General features: G+C 45.0%; 2 protein-coding genes across 5 annotated transcripts in view; one reads left to right on the top strand and one right to left on the bottom strand.

Annotated features, from left to right (window-relative positions):
- Rpn2 (ribophorin II) overlaps window positions 1–8,787 on the top strand; it is a 72,748-nt gene extending 63,961 nt beyond the window's left edge. The window contains exons 14-18 of one of the 3 annotated variants that reach the window (XM_005002763.4): window positions 862–957; window positions 2,527–2,602; window positions 4,264–4,393; window positions 5,869–5,916; window positions 8,472–8,787. In XM_005002763.4, coding sequence (XP_005002820.1) covers window positions 862–957; window positions 2,527–2,602; window positions 4,264–4,393; window positions 5,869–5,916; window positions 8,472–8,484 — 363 coding nt within the window. In that variant the 3' untranslated portion in view covers window positions 8,485–8,787. Of the gene's footprint in view, window positions 1–861; window positions 958–2,526; window positions 2,603–4,263; window positions 4,394–5,868; window positions 5,917–7,956; window positions 7,991–8,471 lie in introns of those variants that run through there. The other 2 variants (XM_063248378.1, XM_003467640.5) reach the window with 2 other exon arrangements.
- A 5,440-nt stretch (window positions 8,788–14,227) lies between these two features.
- Ghrh (growth hormone releasing hormone) lies at window positions 14,228–23,252 on the bottom strand. 2 transcript variants are annotated; one of them, XM_013150442.3, is made up of 5 exons: window positions 23,149–23,252; window positions 18,575–18,670; window positions 18,214–18,318; window positions 16,298–16,417; window positions 14,228–14,359 (listed from the first exon to the last, which is right to left on the bottom strand). In XM_013150442.3, the coding sequence occupies exons 2-5, from the start codon at window positions 18,658–18,660 to the stop codon at window positions 14,341–14,343; spliced, it is 330 nt and encodes a 109-aa protein (XP_013005896.1). In that variant the 5' UTR covers window positions 18,661–18,670; window positions 23,149–23,252; the 3' UTR covers window positions 14,228–14,340. The 2 variants fall into 2 exon arrangements, with proteins under 2 accessions (XP_013005896.1, XP_063104450.1); XM_063248380.1 differs by lacking the exon at window positions 23,149–23,252 and adding an exon at window positions 19,560–19,705.
- Between the last annotated feature and the right edge of the window lie 1,751 nt (window positions 23,253–25,003).

Raw genomic sequence — 25,003 nt, 5'->3', positions numbered from 1 at the left:
CTGGCAAGTAGAAAAGATGACCCTAGTTTGTACATTGGAGAAAAAAATCTTTTTAAAAAAGGATTCAATTTGCATGTGTGTTATATCTCATAAAGTACAGTGTTCAGTGCTGTATTCCATTTTGTCCTCACAATATCTTAAGCCTGTTAGGGTGGTCATTGCTCTCCACATGCCCAGTTGTCCACCTAGAAACTGAGCCATACATGTCAGTTTGGTACTAGATAGAAGTGTGTTGCCTCTTCATATTAATTAGATTACCTTCCCAAAGAAAATTTGTGTTGAGTTGCTCAGGAAAAAAAAAAAACCAAGTATCAGAAGTAAAGTTTACCCAGGCCACTGGCTTAAATCAGGTAGAGTAAGGAAGGACGAAGTTTGTTCAGCTCTTCCTTAGAGCCATGACAAAGGCAAGACAGGTGAGTTAAGGTTGGAGCAGGTGAGTTACGGTTGAAAGTTAGTAGTGAGACACTGTTAAATGTTAAAAGGAGAAGACATTACTACCAGCTTGCTGACGGAAATAGGTGGCAGCCTATGGCCTCGGAACCCAAAGCATGATAAAATCCATAGCCCTGCCCTGGGTCCGTAGACCTAGCCACCTTCCATGACACTGGCCAGATATCACTTGGGTTACATTCTCTAACCTGTAAATGGCAACAAGTCCTGTGAGCTGGGACCAGTGTAGCATGTTGGCAAGGGAGACCTGTGGGCTCAAAAGCCAATATTAAGAAGAGGTGAAAGGCCAACTGGCCGTTTGTTGCCAAGTGTTAGCCTCTGGGGGCCTTTCCTCTTCATGGTTGTCACTGACCTTTTGGGATACATGGCTGCCCTGCTGGAAGTTCCTGTTCTCAAGTCTTCTTTTGGCAGCACCTGTTCCGTGAGCCTGAGAAGAGGCCGCCCACGGTGGTGTCCAACACATTCACAGCCCTGATCCTCTCGCCCTTGCTCTTGCTCTTTGCTCTGGTGAGTCACTGTAATTAGCATGGGCAGCGGGTGTCTGATGTCAGACTCGGCAAACGTAATCATTGCAAAGGAGGCTTTGTGCTCTGGCCTCAGCACAGTTCCAGAGGGGTCCACCAGCTGTGACCTGAGCTGATGGTCAAAAAAGTTTAGAATACCAAAATTTCCCACTATGGGTGAGTGGCCAGATAAACAGATCTATTAATGAGGGGGCATGAGAAAGTTCCTAAGAACTAAAGTGACAAAAGTGTGTGGCTGTGATGCTCTGTGGGAATGTTCAGATGAGATGAGGTGAAAAGTACAGCCCCTGCTGCTGGCAGTGAAGAATGGAGAGCAGAGGCTGCACATTCCAACTCTGTTGGGAGCATAAAACAACTGAAAGTCCTCATAAAAGTAAGAGTTCATTAGTACAGTGTGGGGATTATTAACTGAACGGATAGATCTTTTTGCCAATAGGTGGCCCAAGTGAGCAAGGCAAGGTATAGGATAATTGTGGAGTGTGATCCTCTCTGTGGGAAAATGTTTAACAATATGTATCAGTGTTGGTCCCCTCTGAGGAAGCATTTTGGAGAGTACAGAGGAAAGAATATTTAGCTTATATGTTCATTGTATCATTTGTATATTTCTAAACCAATTAATTGGATTTTTCTTTCTTTCTCTTTTCAAGTTGTAAACATAGTGCATTCAATCAAACTCAATTCAATCTTTTGGAGAATTATTCCCAATTAATTTTTTGGTTGTAAGAAAAGAATTATTGATTAAGTCTAAAAAGCATTCCATAAGGTTTTGGGTTCCAAATTCAGGATATGAGCACTTTTTCTCATATTTGACCAAAATTTCTTTTTTCTTTTTTTTTTTTTTTAATTTCTTATCTTTTTTTTTTTTTTTTTTTGTGTCTTTTTCCTTTTTATTGGTACTGGAGATCGAACTCACAACTGCCTGCTTGCAAGGCAGGCACTTATTTTTTTTTTTTTTTGTCTTTTTCCTTTTTATTGGTACCGGAGATCGAACTCACGACTGCCTGCTTTCAAGGCAGGCGCTTATGCCGCTGAGCTAAATCCCCAGCCCCCTGACCAGAATTTCAAAAGGCACAGAATGCACAGCTGTCCTACCAGCTCCCAGTGCAGTTCTTGTACCATCTTTTACAGAACTTCATGGTAGATTCAGTTACTTCATCATAGATGCAGCTTTTGACCTTCAGCTTCACAGTTTAACTTGTTTTAAGATACAAGTGTTTGCTGTCATAAATAGTGGTGTTGAAGTTTGAATTAGCCAAGCACATTTCAGAACAGATGCTAAGGGCTGGGGATTTAGCGCTGAGGCACAAGCACCTGCCCGGCAGGCGCAGGTTCATAAGTTTGATCCCCACTTCCCAAAAAAAAAAAAAAAAAAAAAAAAACCCGAGGTGCTAAGATATCTTTCTAAAGAAAAAAAGGAACAATTTTTCCTTACATCCTATAACAGAGTAGTTGTCACTTGAAAAATGCTGACCTTGGATTAGTATTCATATGGCACATGTTGCATCTCTTAAAGTCCTAATGTTTTTTTAATTTATTTCTCCCCATCATTCAGTGGATCCGGATTGGAGCCAATATCTCCAACTTCACTTTTGCTCCTAGCACGATTATCTTTCACCTGGGACATGCTGGTAAGTGCCCCAGGCTGCCAATTCTGTTTAACCTCCTCTGACATTTTGTCTGCCCCCACAAAAGCCCTGTTAAATAGACCCTCAGCCTATTAACTATAATGACTTAATAGCATAACATTTTCCTCTTCCTCCTGGCCTTTTATAACAGTTAATATGATGATAAAACCTGTTAGGCCCATCAGCTTAGAACAGCTGTCATTATATTGGGCTTCATCGTACTAGGTGGCCGTTGGCAGGCCACTTACCTTCATTTAATAGCCCTGTTCATTTCCAGAGATTACTCACTTATCGTATCTTTACACTGAGCCATCTTCCTGGATGAAGAGCATTAATGCAGTTTCCAAAGGTTATCTTTCCCCACCACATCGATCTTCACAAGTGCTCCATTATGCTTCTGTCTGGACAGTAATAGAGCTGGTCAGACGTGCTGTTATACCTTGTTCTCTTGAGAATTTAGGGCCTAAGCAGCCTCCAATAACAGGACAATAATTTCACAAATCAGGCGTTTCTGAGATTTTGATACGCTTGAATCAGTGTTGCCTTATTGCCTCTTTCAGGGTCATCGTCTCTGCATCCATGGTATATAGATAGCTTCTGGAAATAAATTCCTGGCAAATGTGTGTCTGTATTTTTCTGGGGAAAGAGAGAGTGCATAACTTTGATCAGATTCTCACAGTGGTCCATGATCTCAAAGTGGTTAAGAACTCCTCCTGTAGTTCATCTGTCATCCCTCTGGGCACATTTGACAGTATGACCTTTCTCTCCAGCTCGGTTAGTAGATTTGGAAGACAGCTTTCTGGTCTCAGACTGAGAACAAAATCTGAATATAAATTCATTTAGAGCTGTGATTTTTTTAAAAAATTTTTTTTAAATTTTGTTAGTTTTCTTTTTGTGAATATTTTTTCATTTGATTCTCATTGCAACCCTGATAGGAATGACTCAGCAGGGTTTATAATCCTGTTTGACATGTGAGAGAATTTGGGCTCAGAGAAATGAAGTGCTGATGAGGGCAGGGCTTGGAGCAGAACCCAGGGCTGTCAGCACCCAGCTCTGACCCCTTTTCACTAAATTTTCTCCTCACTCCCCTTTGATCCCTTCCTAGTCCTAGTGGTAAATCATTCTTAACATGGCTACCAGGCCTGGCTTCCTGAATATGCTTTTAATGAAAAAATTATTCATTTGTATCCTGCATACTTTAAGATTTGAAAATTGTAGTATCTGCTTAATAATTTTAGCACTTAGTAATCTTAGCACTATAGAAAGCTGAGGCAGAAAGATTGTGGCCTGGGCAACTTGGTGACTTGATGAGTTCCTGTGTCAAGATAAAAAAAGAACTGGAGGCGTAACTTAGTGTAAAGAGCTGGGTTCAGTTCCCAATACCACGAGAGAAAAAGAAAAGGCAGAGAAATACATGTGAGATGGATTGCGAGAAAGTAGCTGAAATCTGATTTTTTTTACTTCTGTATTTTTTATGTCAAGTTTGAAAAGCAAGAATAAATCAAGTTACCTATTCTCTGGCATTGGATAAGAGGGATAAAACAAACTAATCTAGAAATGCAAACTTTTGCATGACTGAACAGTCACTGTTTCTAAACCCCCCTCCATCATAGGACATTGTCACTTTGTCATTTAATTGGATATTATGACACTTTTTCTTGTAGCTATGCTGGGGCTCATGTATGTCTACTGGACTCAGCTCAACATGTTCCAGACACTGAAATACCTTGCCATCCTGGGCAGTGTGACATTTCTGGCTGGCAATCGAATGCTGGCCCAACAGGCAGTCAAGAGGTGAGGCTGGGGTGGGCTGGGAATTAGAGATGTTTGTGTGAGCTCTGCCAGCCCAGCCCCTAGGGCAAGGCTTTGTGGCAACATGACCCAGATCTAAGGGCAAGTCTGCTATCATGCAGCCTGATGCAGAAGCTGTAGGCAAGAAAGGGCTTTAGTGATCACCTGTAGATGTATTAAAACGACAACAAAATATGTCTATAAACATTAGAATGAGAGAGGAAAAGAACTGCTTTATGAAGATTGAAATGGGTTAGAATACGTGGTGGAAGATGATTCATTTTCTGGCTATATAAAAATTCCCCTCTCAAGCTGAGGACATACGTCAGTAGTAGGGCACTTGCCTAAGTTTCATCCCCAGCACTGAAAAAATAAACAAAAAACCACTTTTTTTGTTACTACACAGGATCCTTCCCAGCACCTAATGGCACCTGGGGCTTTTCCTCCCAGTGTGAGCTCTGCATTCTTCCCATAGAAGCTGCAGAGGTTTGGCAGAGGCTCCTAGCAGAGAGCATCGGCTTAGGAGCCCACATCACTGTCCAAGGAACCAGACAGCATAAGAGTCAGACAAATGGTTAGACCTTGACACAACGGCATTCTGCTGGCAGCTTGACTTTCAGAACAGTATTAGAGGCAAATTTAAATGTCACAAAGGTGTTTCACATTGATTTGGCTTTATTAGAACCTCGGTAATTTCAGCCACAAAAAGGTCAGAATTGCTTTCACCTTTGGAAGAAATCATTTTTAAATATGCCATGTGTCCTCTTCAGGATGTCCGCTCGTAAAATGTAACTCAGTAGTCTCCCCTCCAGCCGGGCTGCCAATTAGGTCAGTTACCCCGGAGAGAGGCTTTCTCTTAGACTATCAGTGGGTAGGAGAGGCATCTCCACCTGAGTCTCCGCACTACATTTTTAGAGCACCTCCTTGTGGAGATTGGAGTGGATCTCCTCCTGTAGCAGCCCAAATCCCACCAAGTTCCCCTTAGCACCAACAGTGGCAGCTGGTTCATTTTTCGGCAGCTGTCAGTTGGCAGCTGTGCACCGTGTCTAGAAAGAGCTGGAGACTCAGCCATTCTTCCAAATTAGAGCACTGTTCCCCCTTAACAACCAGTCTGGGTTCCCAGGGAGTCGAAAGGCTATGCCCTGCTAATGGGAAGAGCAGAGAGGTAGGTACTCATTTGATTTAGATCCTCCTTAGCAGGAGTTCCTAATCTGAAATCCTAAGTCATATGCATTTTCAGGGGAAAGAGACTATGGTTTTCACTAGCATGCTCAAAGGATTGATGACATCCCCCCAACCTAGGGTGACATGCCTCCCTCAGGAAGGTCAAGCCCATTCTTCTCTCACAACTTTGCAAGTCCTGGAAGGGAAGTCAGTGGCCCTGGTGGAAGCTCTGGTCGGGTGTTTCTGTTTCTGTCCTCAGCTTATTTTCTTCTCACTGTCCTTTCTTGATTCTCAAACCCTCTTTCCTTTGGCAGGATCGCTGCAGAGCAGAGCAGTAGATTGGCAAAATATAGGACACTACGGTAAAGATGAAGGGCGGACTCATCGCAGGAGCAGGGTCCCTTTCCCATCTTGCCTCCTCATGCATGTCAGTGATTCTGTCAAGTTTTCAGCACATTCATCCTCCCTACCTCTCCCCTATGCCAAAGCTGAAATCTCCAGCCATTTTACAGCTTGCTAGGTGAGGCTGTGACTGGACCAGGACCATAGCTTCCTGAATTAGCCGGGATGAGACAGTAACCTCACAGCAGAGCAACTTTGGCCTGGCTCTGACTGTGTAAGACTTCATCCTCCCTTGTGTCTCATGGGATTGTGATTTATACACATAGCCACTCTTTTTATTTATAGGAGAGCAGAGTGAGGAGAAGTCCATTCAAAATAAATTTATAAAATGATGGTCCATGGCAAATCCTGGCACACTTGTCACTGTTTTTAGGCCTTTGCTTAACACTGATGTCTAGTGGGGCCAAACAGTATGGTTTGATGAGAGTCTGAATTCTGAAGGACCCAGGGCCACAGATGAAAGCTAGCAGTGAAGCCAGGTCCTTGAGCTCAGAGTATGACTCTGGTCTGTGCACTTGTCTTCCTGCTGGGGCTTAATGCTAGCACAGGGAGGAAGTGGAGGTCAGATGCAGGCAGAAAGAACGGTGTCTACTTCTTCACAGATCTGTTCTTGTAGACCAGCAGCCAAAAAGAAGTTTCTGTAAAAAATGGTAGTAGTTAGGTATTTTAGGCCAAATGGTCTCTCACAACTAAACTGGATGTTGTCATGTGAAAGCAGACATAGATCACTTAAACAAGTGGGCACGGTACTGTACCAGTAAAACTTTACTCACCAAAATTGGTAGTTAACTGAATTTAGCCTGTGAATTTAGCAGCCTACAGTGGTTGGCTGACCCCTGCCCTGGACCAACAAGGGGGAGGAAGGTATTTGAGTTTCCAAGTTATATTCTTTTTTTTAATCTCTTGCTTTGGAAATGGCTTCCTCTGCCAATGCAGTAAAGCTGTCTAATTTTTAATCCTCTGCAAGTAGGAGAGATCAGTAAAAAGCAGAGCCTTTTTACCGTGCACCAGCGTAGGCTGGGTTACATAGTCCTCAACAGCAGGAGAGATTACATTTTTTTTGGTGTTATTTCTTTTTTGCTTTAACTGAGGTATAATTTACATACAATAAAATTTACTCTTTTTAGTGTATAATTCTGTGAATCTCAAAAGGTTATCATGTAACCATACCTCAGTCAAGGTAGAGCCTTTTTCTACACTTCAGGAAGTTCCCCTGGGCCCTTGCTGAGCAGTCCTTTCTGCCCTCCCCTGTTGCTTGACTTTATCCATTTGAGTTTTCCTAAGTTGTGGTTGTTCTGTGTGAGATTTTCCTTCAGAACTAGTCCTTTCTGCTGCATGAAAGAATTTTTAATTTTTTACTCTAGGTTTTTTCCTCCTTGAGTTTTAAATAGTCCATGTTGATCCTGCTACTCTCAAGTCCTGTTACTTGAAGGAGAGGAAAGTTTCTTGATCATTTGGACATTTGAGGGACTTTCTGAGGTTGCGACCCAGTGCTTAGATTTATCCTTGGTCCCTGAGTACACGTAATGTAGTGTGTAACTTCTCGGCCAAGATCCAGGTCTGTGGACCACCACCTTGCGCTTGTACTTTCACAGCTCAGCTTTTCTACACGAGCATTCCTAGGCGTAGTTGTTAATGTTCCTAGGAACCTCTGAAACTTGGCAAGCAACTAGAGCCTGTAGTTTGGCCCTTAGGATTAGTTCCATGCCTGTGCATACCCCCTGGAACTGCGTCACTGCTTGTTTAGGAGCCTGCTATTCTGCAATATTATCGTCTTAGTCCTCAGTGCGGGTCTAGCTGTCTGCTAAGAATGGCAAGCATTGGGTACCTACTTCCGCTTCCCAGAGCCTGCCTGCCTAGTCTGTCTAGATCACTGATGGCATACCTTTGCCACTCATGACATCACTTATCAGTCTAGGGAAAAGCACTCAAGGATAAAGGGAATAGGTGGAGGTTTTATCTCCTCTTAACATTTTTCTGTTACTGGGCCTATTTTTAAGAATATTCTATGCAAGTTGAGATGATCAGTCTGACTTGGCAAGAACACAGCCAGCTGGCAGAAATATGGTGCAGGATGTCGTCTTCTAAGCTACAGAAGGGCCCCGTGTTGACTAGCAGATATGGAGTCTGGGGAATCAAAGATGAGTATTCTTTAAACTGTCCTCTCTGTTCTGGTTGAAATTTACATAATCTTTTGGCCTTGTACTGTGAAAAGTGTGCCCGGAATTACCTTGTCTCCTTAGAATTTTCACCTACCACTTTCTTGTTTGTCATCAAGTTTGTTTTATTATTTTTAAGTCATCATCAGCTTCAGTTATGACTAGCTGTCCCACATTTCACTTTTGAAATGAGGTAGGGCATGTATGAATAGAGCCAATAGATAAATGAGTATGCCCTTACGAGTGGGATCTTCGCAGTGGGAGAATACCTCGTTCTCTCTGTTGTCACCAGTTAGGAACTGTAACTGTGAATTGAAACCTTCAATAATGTTACGTTTGTCTCCTTTTTCTTTCAGAACAGCCCATTAGTTCCAGAGAAAGGATGGAAAATGAAAACTGAAATGAATGTTGAAAAAAGGAGTTTAAAAACAGTTGAGAGTGTGAAAAAAGAGAAGAAAAAAAGTCACTTTATTTAAAAAAGAAAAACATTGAGATGTGGTTACACTTTTGCTTGTTTTCAGTTTCCCCTGTAAGAGCCGATACCTGTGGCTCAGAGTGTCTGTATCTTTGGCATGATGCCATAGTAAGATGCTATGAATGTCTTCAGTTACCCAGATGTTGCATTAAAACATTGAAATCTGTTTTGGAACAAAGAGAATACCATTAACAAAAGGCTGTTGAGTACTTTCAGGATGGTGGGATCTCTGGATATGTAATGTGAGAATGTGCTTGTTGAGATGGACTTTTTACATTGGTCCTTCTCACCCCTTTCCTAGCAGGATTGAGAATTATCTTGAAAAGTCAGCTTCCTTTCTGCTTTTCCATCAATGACTCTGCCTGCACAGCAGCCCTGATGGTCTTACACACACACACACACACACACACACACACACACAGCTGGAAAGTCCAAGGCACAGGTAAATTTGGAGTCTGGCAGAGGCTACTTCTGAGGGCTGCTTTGTATTCATATGACAGAGACAGAAAAGGATAAAAGCTGGCTAATAATTCCCTCAAGCCCTTAATGGCACTAATCCATTATGTGAGTGGAATTGCTGTGCATTGAAGATGTCATTTCAACATGAATGGGCTGGGGGTGGTTTGAGCCAGTTTTGCTCTGTAATTCAGACTGATCTCAAACTGGCAGCAGTCTTCCTGCCTCAGCCTTCCTAGTGTTGGGATTGCAAGTATGTACCACCATTCCTGGTTTTAACATGAATTTTTATTTTTTTAAATTAATTTTTGGTACATGTATGTACCAAAAATTTGGATATATATATATATATATAATGACATTAATGATGTGTAATTTGTGCCTGTACATGATATATCTTGATCTTTTTTTCCCATTTCCCTCCCCTTTTTCTAAGCCGTTTAACATGAATTTTGGAGGCACACAAATTCAAACCACTGCACTGACACATGGGTTGTCTTAGGCTCTAAAACTTAGAGGGACACACCCATTTCTTGGATGCTCCTTTGAAACAAGATGTGGATAAGTGTCACAAACTTATAATTAGCATTCTGGGAGGCTGATGTGGGAGGAAAAGCTGAACCAGGACAACTTAATAACTTAACAAGACACTGTTTTAAAAACAGAAAAAGGGCTGGGGATGTAGTCTGGTGTAAAGACCTGGGTTCAATCCCCAGTACTATTAAAAAAAAATTTGAACCAGACATGATGGCGCATGAATACTTATAATCTCAGCTACTTGTGAGACTGATGCAAGAGTATTCCAAGTTCAAGGCCAGCCTGAGCAGTTTAACAAAAACTTGCTTCAAAAGTGCTGGGGATATTGCCCAGAGGCAGAGCACCTGCCTAGCATGTATGAGGCCCTGGGTTTGATCCTCACCAGTACTACCCCCTTGTCTGGAGACTTCAGTATAAAAACATAGTGTTAAATTATAAGAGATACTCAGTACTTTATTATAAAATGAGCTTCATGTTAGATGGTTTTGCCCAGCTATAGGTCAATGGGCATGAGTAAAGTAGGCTGGATGAAACTGTGATGTTTAGTAGGTTAGGATTAAATTCAATTTAAAATGGATTTATCAGGTGTAACCCTGTCATAAATCAAGGACCATCCATATTAATGTCATTTCCTGGGTATTAGCAGGAGTCCAGTAAACTCTATAGGGTCCACATTCTCACATTCATTTGTCACTTGACTTCCCGGCTCACATTTCCTGAGTGGCATGGAGTCTTAGAGCCACAAAGAACACTGTCGCCCAATTAGCCCCTAGCTCGGCTACCTGCCAGTTGTGTGACCCAGGCCAACTCATCTGACCTGTCTGGGAAGCCAGCCAGTGAGCCCTGCCCTGCCTTCCCCTAGAGGGTTGTAAGGAGTAAATGTCATGGATGGAAGTCTCTTTGTGAACTCCTAAGTTAATACAAACACAAGAGGTCATGTTAAAAGTGACAAATCCCCTGTTGATTAGAACATTTCTTTAGGGAGAAAGAAAATAGCCCTTTGTCTTAAAGTATGACCCTCATGGGATCAGGGCCCTTCTGTTGGGGAGGGGTTCAGTCTTCTAAGATGCCATTAGTGTCTTTAGTTAATGAAGATAAATTGCCTGAGTTGTTGCCAGGGTGGTTTTTCCCTCTATAATTGCACTGCCCTTGAAAACCACAAGTAGCAGTGGGTCCCACCAGCCATTATTTCATTTGAAAAACTAATTAGAAGTTGAGAGAGCCCTGGGCTTTTGCTTTTGTCTAGGCAGGCCAAGGAAAGAGTTGAACAGGTGAGTCCAGGAGGCGAGAGGGAGTCTCTGGGTCTTCCATTCAGTTCCTCTCCTTTTTTCCCCCTCGGCAGGTTCCCCTCCTGGTCTGCCCACCCTTAGGAGCCAGCCTTCCCTGGAGGGGCCTTTTGCTCCTCATTGTGCTCATTGTCTCAGTGTTTCTCACGCTTCACATTCTTTCCCTGCTCCCTGTGAGAGCAGGTGATCTGAACCCTCTGAAGAACCCAATGAATTTTACAAGTCTGGTACTTTGAGACCAGAGACCTGGCTGTCAGCCCTTCAGGACTTGGATCAAGCGCTCTCCTTTCCTGGTGGCAGTGACCTGGGCTGGAAAGAAAGGCGGTGGGTTGCTTATTGAGTTACCAGCAGCTTTTAGATGCTTCAATTCTCTTTGCACCATTAATTAAAACAGACAATCCTGTCACCCAGGCTTCACGGTGGGTTTTTTAGGTTTAATGCATAAATCTTGTGTACAGCTCAGTGAATGTTTGAATACAACTACACTGATATAACTACTACCCAGATCAAAATATAGAACATTCTTATCACACCAAAAGCTCACAGATTCTGTTAAAAAGCATGTGGAGTATGGCGGCACACCCCTGTAAACCCAGCACTTGGGAAGTTAAGGCAGTAGCATCTCAAGTTTGAGCCAGAAGGGCTGCATGGTGATACCCTAAAAAACACGCAGTAGATAGATGATGTCTGGGGGTTTTTGATCCAGATAAAATGGTTCATGAATAGAAAAAATCAGGTAACCGTTGACATAAAGACTACTGGTTAGTGGCTCCTGTTTGTTGTACCCCTTTACAGCAAAGCCTCTTTAAAAAATTATCTCTGCCAGTGCAGCCTCCTGGCAATATAATACAAGCCCATGGGTAATTGTACATTTCCTGATGCTGCAATATTTTAAAGCAAAGTGTAGTTCAGTAGTAGAATACTTGTATAAAGTGCTGGGTCTAATTCCAGGGTTATGGGAAAGTGAAACTAGTTTTTAATAGATTTAATCATGTTAATGTAATAAACACTGAGATAATTGATTTTGGTATACAGAGGTTTGAATTAAAGTATATCTCAGTGTGAGGTAGCCACATTTCAAGGGTTTAACAGCCATGTGTATCTTGTGGCCGCCATGTTGGACCCTTTCCAGTTCTCTTCCCACAGTTTCTCCTAAACCTGCTTGAATCAGACTTTGGGCTCCACCACTCTACCCAATTTATTTTAGATGCTGTTATTCTTGCACCTCAGGGTTAGTTCTCAACTGACTTTGACACACCAACAAAATTGGACAAAATAGATAATTTCTTTTCTAACTCAGGGGACTTGGTGCCAAGCCACCACTCTACCTGCTCAGCTACATGCCACTTCTCTACCTTCTTGGAACTCCTCTGTTTTGGGATTTCTCTTGGTTGTTTGGGTTACTTCACCGCCCACCCCTTCTGTCTCCCACTACTTCCTGCCTTTTCTTCGGTGTAAGTGGAGCAGTAGGGGGCTCAGGCCATAGACTTTTGTACTCTTTTTGTACTTCTTTAGTGATGTAATAGCCCTTTGACTTTAAAGACCATCTAAACCTCCCTGAAGCCCAGGCTTACTCATGTGCTGCCTACTCATTGTGCTCACAAGCGTCTCACACTCAACATATCCAGGCTCAGACTCCTAATTCCACCTCCATTCCCAAAGCTGCTAAGGGGCAACTCTATCCTTCTAGTTCCTCAGCCAAAAACAAGTCACTATAGATTCCTTGCAGGTTCCTATACCTGATTGGCAAGTGACCTCTACCTAAGAATATATCCCAATTTAAGCCTTTCTCAGAGTGGTTTTAATACAGCAAAGATCATGTCCTTCTGTATAAACTCCACGATGGCTTTAATTTCACTCGGTGAGACCAACTCCTCACAGTTGGCCCTGTTAAAATACACAGGAGGCTATTGTTTTAGTCTGAGCTCCTATACTAGGCCACAATAAGCCAGACCAAACCAGAATGGATTCATTCAAGTGCCACATAAACTAAACGTTAAATTTTCTTATTTTCCATGACACAAGAGATTCACAACAACCAGCATAAGGTACCCAGTCTCCGTAAGCCTGACAAGGCTTGTCAGGCTTTCTTTTCAATCATATGTAACTGAGTTGGATGTGGTGGTGCATGGCTGTAATCACAGCATTGTGGATGCTGGGGCAGAGGTATTACAAGTCTGAACTAGTGATGTAGTTAATTGCAAAGACCTGGGTTCAATCCCTAATGGGAGTGGGAGAGAAAAAATAACTGGTCAGGTATAGTGTCACACACTTGTAATTTCAGCTACTTGGGAGCTGAAGGAGAAGGATCACAAATTTGAGGCCAGCCTTGGCAACTTAATCATGTCTCAAAAATGGCTGGCAATGTAGCTCATTTCTCTAGGGGTTTAATCTCCAGTACGGAAAAAAGAAAGTAACTCAGACACAACCAGTGTGCTTTCTGTTCCATTTTTGTTCTTCAACCTTTTTTCTATTATGCCTATGATGCTCAGCTCTGCTTAATTAGTGCTCTTGATCCATGAATTGCTAATAAAAGTCAGGTCTGTTTTTCTTTTTTTTCTTTGAGACAGTGTCTCACTGTGCAGTTCAGACTGACTTCAAACTTGCAGTGGTCCTCCTGCTTCAGCCTCCCAAGTGCTGGAATTACAGGCATGCACCACTATGCCTGACTTCTGATTAGATGTTTAAAACTCAGGTTTTGCAGGATCTGGGTTCTGCTCCTTCTGGGTCTCACATCCTTCCCCACTTTTGTCTTTGCTCTGCTCTGGTGAGCCAAGCTGACCTTGATATTCCTCCAGCCATGCTCTTGCCTTGGGGCTTTTGTGTTGGGTTTGTCTGGAAAGTTCTTCACCCAAATGTTCCCAAAGCCAGCTCCCCCTCTTTTCAGGTTCTCTCAGATGGTTTATCAGTACTGATGCCTACAAATGTAGTGTCACTCTCCCTTCTCCCACCACATCCAACTCTCCTCCTTGGCACCTGGCAGTCATCTGACAGTCTGGACTTGCATATTTTTATTATCTCTCCACGTAGGATGTAAAGTCTGTAAGTTCAGAATTTTGCTCACAATTGTCTTCCCAGTGCCTAGAACAGTGCTGTGATGGGTGCTCTATACATATGTATTGAATGAACAAATCATGTTACTTGTAAATGAGCAAGAGATGAGTAGGCATGAAGGATGGTTTGGCCTAGGTAAGTGCTAAGAGCATTGGCTAAGAGCCTGATTCTGGGTGAGTGCCCAGATTTGCATTTGAATTCTCTTACTTGCCAGCTGTGACCGGGCAATTTCTATCCTCCTTTCCTGGTGTATAATTATGTAAAACATACACAGGCTGATGATAAAATAAAATTGAAACACAGACCAGTATTGGGAAATTTTATTGTATATAAAAGGAAAAAGGTCAGAACTGAACTGGGTTTAACTGGATCGAGTTGTGTTTTGGGTAGCAGTGGTCCAACCTTAGCCTGGAATCTTCATCCTTGGGAATTCTTCCTGCAGAAAGAAACAGTAAGCTCAGTCCAGACAATGTGGAGGGTAGGTTAGGGCGGGACCCTGGAAAGAGGGTGGGGAGCGCTGTAGGGCAGGAGCTGGCCGTCTGGATAGCTATGCCTGCCAGCACAGTGGAGCCAAGTCGTAGCCCCTGCTCTGTCGGCAGCTCCTACTGACTCAGACTGCACTGGTCACTTTCTCCCAGCCAGACATTCACCACACCCTTGCATCCCTTTCTGTTGATCACAAATTGAAGAACTGACTGTATAGAACTTGGCTGAGTCCTGGTTGCCTCACGACATTATCAATTCTGTGACAGCAGGGGCCACTGTTGTCCTGTCCACTGCTGATTCCCAACCCAGAGCCTGGCATATCACAGTCATTGGAAGGCTTTTACAGGGTGGGAGGATGGCTGAACATGAACCTCAACTTCCTTCTGGGACTATGAGGAAGACAAGCTGTGAGATGCACCAAGTGTGTCTGTTGTTCCGCTCTACTGTTAAGGTCTGAGCTCTCTTATTTCTTGTTCTCAGCCCACTGGTGATACCCTGAATTTCCAGTTCTTGAGTTGGAGGGGACCCTGGGTGGAGCAGCCTCCAGGCCCCTTCCAGTGGGGTGTGTAAAGTCTGCAGAACAAAACCGCCTCCTTAGGGTTGGCTTTCTTGGGCCTGCCTGGGGCTGCCCAGTGCGAGCCATAGCAGGTGATTGAATACCTAATCCCAGCCTGAGAGGTGCAGCTGGGCATTCTGCTCAGAGGCACTGTAATATTTTCACTGTTCCATCCTTAGGGACCTTTGAGGTGATCAGAGCTAACCTGCTCCTGTTCCTCCTGTAGAGGAGGACATAAAGAAGCTGCCCATTGCTGTGGGTGAAATCTGTGGCAGAACCAGGCCCAGGCCTGCATCCTGCTTCCCACCTGGCTCTCACCCTTCAGTGGTTGCCTGCCTGTGGCCTCCTGCTGCTTGGACCACCATAGGCTGTTGCTGGGGAGATCTCTGGGCTCTCAGTGTCTGATTACATTTGAAAGAAGGTGAGGAAAAACATGGAGAACTCTGGGAACCAGATTTGTTTAATAGGTTGGTGCCCAGCACATCCACGGTGGGATAGCCTTGTGCTCAAAGGAAAATCAGGTTCCAAGACTGGGGACACAGATAGGGATAGAGCACTTTAGGCCTGCCATGCACAGATCAGGGATAGAGCACTTAGGCCCTGGTTTTGATCCCCAGCACTACACACACTCAAAACTCTAAAACCATAGCAATTTTCTCTAATTACCATAACACTGTGCCATCCTTGGAAATGGCTAAGAAGTGCAACGTTGCATGTCCCTTACTTGGTCTCAACTGCAGCCCTTGATTTGTCTCGCTTGCTTCCATAAAGCGGGGGAAACTCATTCCTAATCTTCCTCATTCCCAGTGGAAATTTAGGGCTGTGGAGAGACACACTTCATGACCATCTCTTCCACTGGTGACAGTGTGCCTGGTTTGTCACAGGATAGGAAGACCAGCTTGTCTTTGGCTTTATCATATTGTGAATATGGTGGGTGATCTAGAGCATACTTCTCAGATCACGTACGTCAGAATCCTCTGGGACAATTACTGAAATTTAGGTTTCTTCAACCTATCCCAGAACCACTCAGCGAGTAGCATTTCCGGCCCCAGACTTATGACTCCACACTGGACAGGCAGCAGAGAATACCATGCAGTGTCAACACACATTTCCTCCCCTTCCCCTAGTTCCTGTGTGGAAGAAGGTACCTTGTTATTGGTTCATTTGGTAGAGCCCCACACCTTTGGAGGAGAGGGGATCCTTTCCTTTACCAAGACACCTACGAGAAGAGAAGCCTTTGATGTCCCTAGACACACACACACACACGCATACACACACATGCACACGCACTCACGTGCGTGTACACACACACACGCGCACTCATATTCCTACCTGTGCTTCTGCAGCAGGGCCACCAGCATGCTCTCCAGTGCCACCTGCTTTTGGTCTGTCCACATGCTGTCTCCCTGACGGCCAAGCCGCATTCTGGCTTCTTGCTCCTGGTTCCCCTCTCTATACAGGTAGGAAAAAAGAAACAGTTTAAGTTTCTACTGAATAGGCTGTGGATGAGCAGGGGAACATTTCTATCTCTATTCTAGTATTTGATAGAGTTTTCTACATAATCGAATTAGATGCAGCATATATCACAGTGAAGAGGACAGAACACAAATGTGCACAGTTAGGTACAGAAGTACCTAAGGGGAAGGGTCACAGTGACTGCAATTTATATTCAAGTGTTTCCCAAATTATAAATAAGGAGCAAGGGGCTGGGAATTTAGCTCAGCAGCATAAGCCCCTGTCTTGCAAGCAGGTGGTCATGTGTTTGATCCTCAGTACCAATTTAAAAAAAAAAAGGAGCAAAGAAAAACTCTCCTCATTGATTATTAATTAATCTGGTAGACACCAGGTTAATCAAGAAGTTAAATTCACCAATAAAGGACAAATCAAGAATCCACCAATAATGGGGCAGATTGCCCTGAGGACACATCACTCCATCTGTGAGCGCATAACTGGATCTACTATGAGGGTGCTGCCAGCATCTTCACTGTGAGCGACAGTCTGTAAAGCACTGGCCTTTAGTAGTAAGAAAATTCAATCCCACGGAACACTGAGGAACTATTCCAGATGAAAAGAACTAGAAAGATACAGCTAAATGGGAACCAAGATCCTGGATTACAAAAAGAAATGTTATATCAGATTTTGGGACAACTGATGAAATCTGAATGTGGATTATAAAATGATTATACTGGGATTATTAAGGGAATGCCCTTCATAGGCTCTAGGAGACACATGCAGAATACCTAAGGGGAAGGTCATGGTAACTGCAATTAATATGCAAATGTTTCCCAAATTATAAATAAGGAGCAAAATAAAAGCGAGATAATAGGAAGTAAGGAGATAGCTCTTCTCAAATGGGAAGGGAATTGAGATGGAGGGAGGTGAGAGGGAGTGGGAGGAAAGGGGGTGGGAACCGGAATTTAGAAATGTTATGTACATGTACCAACTCCACACAAGAAAAGTAAACACTGCATACTGAAAACATGTACCAGTAAAAACTAGTAATTAACCTTTTATTTTTTCCTCATACCACGGATTGAACTCATGATCTCACAGTTGCCAGGCAGGCACTTATGCCACTGAGCTAAATACCCGGGCCCAGTAACTGACAAACCGGGCATGGCAGTGTATACTTGTAATGCCAGCACTCTGGGAAGATCACCAGATTGAGCCTCACTGGGACAACTTAGTGAGATCCTAACTCAGAATGAAACAAATTTGAGGAGGACTGTAGTCCAGTGTGAAGACTGGGTGCTCAGCACCTTGAAATTTTTTCTAAATAAAAACTAAAAAATGTACAAGCTGTGGAATCAGGTTGTTTGGGTCCTAGCTCTGCCACTCAGCATTAACAAATCTGTACAATGGGATAAGAATTCCTATTTTGTTGGGTTGTTTCAAAAATCGGAGAAGAAACTAAGAATAGTGGCTCGCACTACAAAGGGCTTCCTATGTCCCCAGCACTGTGCTGAATGCATGCACACAGCCCCGCACAGAGTGTGTGTCTGGCACAGAGTCATGATGAGATAGTGATGACCATCAGCACTGTTACTGCCCGAGTCTGGCCAAGGGAGAAGCACACAGTAGTGTGGAAGGAAGCAGAGGTCTGACATTGGTGCCCTTCTGTTGTACAAAGTTCAGAAATGACAGGCACTCCATATGAGAAGAGACCAAGCTTGGTCCCTGGCCTGCATCAGCCTCCCAAACTCTGAAGCACAGGGGGCAGAAGAAAAATCCCTGATATTTTTGCTCACTCCTGCGGCCGGTTTGCGATGTCCTGGACCACTTTGCGGGCGAACAGTTGGCCCAACACCCTCCGGTAGCTGTTGGTGAAGATGGCATCTGCGTACCGCTGCATCCTGCCAAGGAGTTGGGGAAGGCAGGTGAGAGGACAGGGAGGGCTGCACTCACCCTGTCTCTGCAAGCTTCTTCAGCAGCCCAGTGTCCCATTCACCCCAGAGCTCAGAGCTCACTGAACGGCCTCTCTGGAACTCAGTATCTGGTCCCTTCCCCAAGATGAGCAATGGGCATTATTTGAAGAAATAGCAGAGGGCCATTCTTCATCTTCCTCTACAGCTTTACCCTTCCATCAGGAATGGTTCAGGGGCTGCTTACCTGAGGGGCAGAGAGAGGGGCGGGGAACAGTGGGAGCTGCTGCTGAGGGTGACCGTCACGAAGAAGAGGAATACCCAGAGTGGCATCCTTCACCACCTACAGAAGGACAGGAGGGGATGGTCAGGCTGCCACAGCCACGGGGATGCCATTCACCTGCTGAGCTTAGTCCTGGGCTCAGTCCACCGCAAGCCTTGATCTTTGTCCTTTGGAAACTGTCAGGTAGGCAAAAGAGTCTACACTAGAAGTCAGACATCTCCAGATTCAAATTTCTACCTCTGCCAGTCACTAGCTCTGACACCTTCATCTATAAAATAGACGTGATAGCGTTGCCCAGGCCACTTCAGCGAGTGAAACAGAGAAACCAATGATTGTAGGGAAACTGTCTCATGATGCGAAAGCACAAGAGGCAGAACTCATTCTCGGTGCAGGATGGGAGAGAAAAAGCACCTTCCCTTAGGGTCCCCGAGTCGCCCCATGCAGCATGGCACTGAGAGCAGTAAAGTCTCAGCTCTCAGTCAGATAAGTTGAGGTGCAATTCCCGGCTCTGCTGTCACTAGCTATGTATCCATCTAGGCTGAAGTTCTTCCAATCACAAAATGCAGAAGGTAACCATCTCCTGCATTAGGACCTTGTGAGGATCAGGTGAGTGTGGCACCTTGGTGAGTAGCTTGGCACATAGGGAACTTTCTAGGATCCTTCACTGTGGTCACCTGCTATTGACCATCTTGGAGGATAGACTTATCCTGTTTTGTTTTAGGTAGATCTGGAGAGAAGGGAGAAAGACTATAAGTCTTGCTCCAGATGTTGAATTCACTAAGGAGATGTAGCCCTGGAAGGGATCAGAGAGCCAGACTCTTCTCATAGATCACGTAATTACCCTTAGTTGGAGCCTGTTGACACAATGCTCTGTGGTCAGAGGAAGGAAAGGTAGCAGGGGAAAGAGTCACCACGGCCGAGGAGGGGCACGCTACGAGCACAGACCAACCTGGGATGGGTGCTGACCTGGGAAGGGCAACCGTGTCTTCTGTCTTCTCATGTCCAGGTAACCTCTCTCTTGGCAGGGTATGTGCTCCACGGGCATGTAGACCATTCCCAAGGCCCAGTGAGGCCCAGAGAGGGCAATGCCCCCCTTTCTTGTCATCGTCTCCCATGGTTTCATTTTCTCCTTCTGTCCAGTCTTGCTGGGAAGTGATCTCTGGGCAGGGCCAGCCTTGGAGGAAAGCACCTTGCTTTTCTGGGCTCATTGTCCTTGAGGACAACATCGCCTATTCACAGACTCTCGTCTCCAGCAACCCAAGGATGTCTTGAGAGATCTTTGTACCTCCAGAGCTGCCCAGAGATCAGTGGTCAGCCCTCCTTGATATTCACCACCACCTTAGCATTTGCTCCCTGCTGCCATTGAGGGACAGGGAGCTCACTGCCTCCAAGCTGTCGTGTCTTATTTCTAGGTAGGGGTTTTGTTTTTTTGTTTTGAGGTGGTGGGGATGCAACTCAGGGCCGAGTGTGTGCTGGCAAGTGATCTACCACTGAGCTTCACCCCCAGCTTTCTAGGCTGTTTTTCCCCAGTGTGTCAAATGCAAATCTCCTTATGCTACAAATGTAATCATGTGCTGAATAACAATGTTTCAGTAACCACTGGCCACATATATAACAGTGACTGCCCAGGATTTTGTAGCCTGGTGACATTGCAGCTGTTTTAGTGTGCACTTGCACACACTATCATGAAATGGCTTCAAGGTGCACTTATCAGAACACAACCCTGTCTGAGTGATGCATGACTGTGTTTGTTAAGTCTCCACTATTCTGGTAAGGACTGTGGCCAGAGAAAAGAGGAGCCCTGTACATGTACTCAGGGCTGCCTCTTATATCCACCTGAGAGCTTCTGTACCTGCACTTGCACCCTTTTAGAGATTTTTTTGGAGGCAGGGTCTCACGTGTAATGCAGGTTGTCTTTGAATTCACTATGTAGTCCATGCTGGCCTCAAACTCATGACGATGCCTCTGTCTCAGCCTCCTGGCTGCCGAGATTATAGTATGCTCCATGACACTTGGCCTTTTGGAGATGTTTGACACCTCACTTTGGCCTTTACTGCTCAGGCTAAGGACCTGCAGTTTTCTGTTCTCCTCATACTTATCACATGTGGCTGCCTCTTCTCATCCAGGGGATCTCTCCAGAAGTGGAATTTTCTAAGCAGGGAGATTCTTATGACACAAGAAGGGTCTCTTTTCCCAGAGGCAGCCTGTTTCTTTCTGTCTCTGTCTCTGCTGTCTTCTGTATACTAGGGAATGAATGTCTAGTCCAGGCTGGCCTCATTCATGAAGATCCTTCTGCCTCAGCCTCCAAGTGCTGGGATTACAGTTGTGCACTACCCTGCCTGGCTCAGCCTGGTTCTCTGCCCTTCTTTGCTGCTCATCTTTAAAGACATGGGCTTACCCAGGGCTTATCCCCAGTTACCTCACTGTGCTCCGGGAGCCCTTGGTTCTCACCTCATCTAGAGTGAAGCCCAGACTTCTAGACAGGGCTCCCCTTCGGCCTCACTCCCTAGGGCAGTGATTCCCAGTCCCTGTGCCCTCCTGTCTTGCACGCTCACTCTCCAGAGCATGCATCTCCATCCTCACAACAGAGGAAAAAGGCCTTTTCCATGATCATCCATCAGTTAGCTTCAGAGTGGGCACTTCAGGGCAGGCCCATGGCCAGGCCCACAGTCTTCCTGCTGCTCCCTGAGGTGGGCCTGAGATACAATACCCCATTCACAGCGCTCCCTGTTTATGGGTGCGTCAGAATTCACCACCTGCGTGTGGCAGCAAAGGGCAAAGTGAGGTGTAAAACATCTCTGAAAAGGTTCTGAAAAATTGAAGAGCTTTTGCTTTTTGTCATTGGGTCCCTGAGGAAGTAAAAAAGGGAACAAACAGGACACCCGCTTCATTGGCACCTCTCTCTGCACTCCTGGTGGTTTTGACAAGTTGAAAATGACCTCATCAACGGGCAGATACTGGGGGGCCAATTCATAGTAAGCACAATAGTATCCCACTTGTTCAAAATGAGGCTGATAGCCACACAATCTGATCAAGCAAGAGGCACAACATTTGCTATAAAGCGTGTCTCTGGGGTGGGTCCAGACGCTGCAACACCTCTGGACTATGCAAAGCTGATCCATGGTGTCACCATATTCCCCTGGACCAAGGGGAGAACCAGGAAAATTATCCAGCCTATGACGAGGAAAGAGCAGAAGGTATGTCACCAAGAACAAAAGAGTTATCCACAGACACACAGATAAGACCCTCCAAGGAGGGAGAAGTCACTGAGTGAAGTCTACCTAAACCTGCCGGCCTCACTGGCAGCCCCGGATGACTTCAAACGCATTTGAATTCTGTCACCCAAAGTACCAGCCAGCTTTCTGCATGTCTAATGCTGTGATTAGATAGATTGGAGGTCTCTGGATTCAGCATCAAGGGGCACTTGCTGCTCATCAGTTGGCACCTTCTGCCAGCTTTCATGCCATGAATGCCATGAGAATTCTGCAGATATTCACTGTTAGCTAATGATAAAGATCAGATCTCAAGTCCCTGAATTAACAAGGCCACTTTTGAAAACCTGGGGAGCGGGGAATCTTTTACCTTTCTGAAATATTCTGCTTTGGAATTGAGAATCCCAAAGCACTGGCATCTGGTTTGGTGTATAATCCATCTTGCCAGTAGTGTTCCAAGTCAAAGTAAGTCCGTTTTTGTGATGCTAGAGATGGAGCCCAGAGCTTTCTACATGCTAGGCAATATCCCCAGCACCCAAATCTAAATAGTTTTTTTGGGGTGAGTACTGGGGATCGAGCTTAGGACCTTGCACTTGCCAAGCTGGCACTTGTGCCCCTGAGTTAAACCCCCAGGCCCCAAATCTAAATGTTTAATGAGGAAGCATCTTGAACTGTCCTTCAAAAGGATGACATCCACCTCCTTCCAGAAAGACTTTGAATCAGCTTATGGTAAAACAAAAACAAACACTAAAGGACCATTCAAGGCAGGATGAAGGGACAGGTGTGGAGTAATGGAAGGCTCCCGAGGCAGATGAGATTGAGTGTAAAATTAGAGTGGCTGCAGCTGAGCAAGAAATCAAAATATTATCAATTTCCAGGCAATTATGTTAAATTAGTCCTGTCTGAGCAGTCAATGAGACCTATTGATTCGCACAGCCTCTTGGCTCTCCAATCCACGGCAGAGTAACCACAGTGGATGATAGGATCCAGCCAGCTCCTGTCTTGGCCCAGAAACCTGTCCTATACCCTGGAAAGAGCCCCCAAATCTCTTTCACTTCCCACAGACCCCTGCAACACGTTTGCCTGCCACTTCTTCCCAAAGTCAAGATGCCATTACCCAAGACAATCCATAAATGGTACCAGCCATTGAGAGCGGGCTACAGAGTCCCTGGCAAGGGATTATTTCCCCTGCCTGGAGTCCAAATGTCCTCATAGTCCGTGGACATAGGGGACAATGATGGGCTCTTTGCCTCAGGGTCTCTTAGCTGGTGAGGATGTCAGCTTTGCTTGCCCCCATCTGGCCCACCCCCTGCCACCCCCTCTCACCTCCGATGTGGCAGGTCTGTGTCTGCTGAGGTGCTGCTCTGGTTCCCCGGACCTCAGGCTGGCCGTTCTCTCCGGCGGCTCTGCGGCACTCCTGTCATTTATACCTTCATTTTCCTAAGTGTTGTCAGCGTCAGAGACTCAATTACCCCTCAGTCAGCCAAAGCACCATTTTTAGCATCACACTGACAGACCCTAATAAGAGAAAGAGGTTTTACTCCCTGCAAATTAAGACTCACATTGAACTTTTCCTTTTATCTTTGAAGGGATGAACAGAATATAAAATATATGATTCTAAGAGAAAGAGTCTAATGCTGCTACTGTATATGTGCTGCCCAAGCCACTACAATAATACTGCTACTGTAATAATTGGAGAGTTTGTAACAGTGAAGTTGTTTGTTCTCCAAGGTGCCTCTTAAAAAGTGCTTTTAAAAAGTGCATGTAAGGGGCTGGAGATTTAGCTCAGTGGCATAAGCACCTGCCTTGCAAGCAGGCGGTCGTGAGTTTGATCCTCGGTACCGATAAAAAAGAAAAAGACAAAAAAAAAAAAAGTGCATGTAGCTTTATTCACTTCTAGACAACATTATCAGTAACTTTTTCTCCCCTTACTGAGGAAAACTGTGGCTCCCCGTCTTGTTGTCCAGTTATCAGAATTCTCCTCTGCTTGATTTATATTTATAGCTGCTACTGTCCTCCATGGATTGGACAGCTCACCAGGAAGCAGCCACCCTCGAGTGTTAAGGTAGCTGAACCTTACAGTTGCCCCAGAAAAGCTTGAAGTGAACAGAACATCTTGAGAGAGTTGTTTCTAGACTTTTTCTAGCCAGTAGCTAAGGCATCGTCAAAAGTGACATAAACGTGTGTGAGTCCCTCGCGGTTCCTGTGGAAGTGTAGAAAGAGCTCCAGGCCCGAGTCCAGAGACCGCCACTCTCCAGGGCCTGCCAGTCATGTCCTCTGTGACCTTGGGCAAGTTACTTCTGGAACACAAAAGGGATGTGTGGGAATTGACACAGTAAAGCAACTTTCAAACTTAAAACCTTTCCCTTCTTTAGAAATGTTCTCCATAACCACAGTACACACACAGATTCTTTAAATGGGGGTATTTTAAAATGATGGTGCGAGCCTGCAGTCCCAGCTGCCCAGGAGCCTGCGGCAGGAGGGTCACTGGAGTCCAAGAGTTTGTGGTCAGCCTATACAATATAGCAAGAGTGTATCTTAAAAAGAAAAATGATCTGGGGAGCGTGGCTCAGGTTGAAGAGGGGAAAGTGGAGACCCTGTTTAACAGCCCCTGAGATACTTCTGTGGGTCACAGTGAGAAACCAACAGTCTCTGAGATTCTTCCTAGCAATATCTTGTGACCTTGCTTCTTAGCCTGCACTGATCCATGCGCACAGAGCAAATGTGGGACGTTTCCCACAGAAGTAAGGACCCTGACCTGGCCATTGATTAAATGTAGGGTGACGGCATTAAGAGGAATATTATTTAAAAAAATGGGCTGATGGGTCCAGCAGCACGCAGATGGAGCAGTTCAGTGCTCCGGGGCAGTGGGCGATTGCATGGTTACTGCAGCAAGTGTCAGGGCCTTGTGGAGGGCTGGGCATCCAGAATGGATGCTGGGCCAGAGGGCACATGCAGGACTCAGGGAGTAGGCTGGAGAAGCCAAGGCATTCTAGCTTCAACTGTTGTGGAAGCCCTGTGCCACTCACCTTGCTTGGCCTCTGCTCTGACTGAGTTTCCTCATCACTAAAATGGGAGCAGAAGGGATCAACCCATGAAACCGTTGGGCAAGGGTACTGTGTGTAAGGCACAGGGTGGCATAGAGTAAGTTCTCAAGTCAGATTTATCATTTTTATTGAGA

This window comes from Cavia porcellus, unplaced genomic scaffold (genome assembly GCF_034190915.1).
Source record: "Cavia porcellus strain 051 isolate PalLab524CR breed Dunkin Hartley unplaced genomic scaffold, mCavPor4.1 scaffold_5, whole genome shotgun sequence".
Taxonomy (NCBI): domain Eukaryota; kingdom Metazoa; phylum Chordata; class Mammalia; order Rodentia; family Caviidae; genus Cavia; species Cavia porcellus.
The sequence above is the reverse complement of the archived record's forward strand: the minus strand, read 5'-3'. Positions and strand labels throughout refer to the sequence as shown.

What these genes read in the sequence shown, in the direction of transcription:
- Ghrh (XM_013150442.3), bottom strand. Translation starts at nt 18,660, where the DNA reads ATGCCACTCTGGGTATTCCTCTTCTTCGTGACGGTCACCCTCAGCAGC. An exon ending in CCCCTCTCTCTGCCCCTCAG is followed by an intron (nt 18,319 to 18,574) that starts GTAAGCAGCCCC and finishes ACTCCTTGGCAG; the next exon opens with GATGCAGCGGTACGCAGATG. An exon ending in ATCGCAAACCGGCCGCAGGA is followed by an intron (nt 16,418 to 18,213) that starts GTGAGCAAAAAT and finishes CTACCTGTATAG; the next exon opens with AGAGGGGAACCAGGAGCAAG.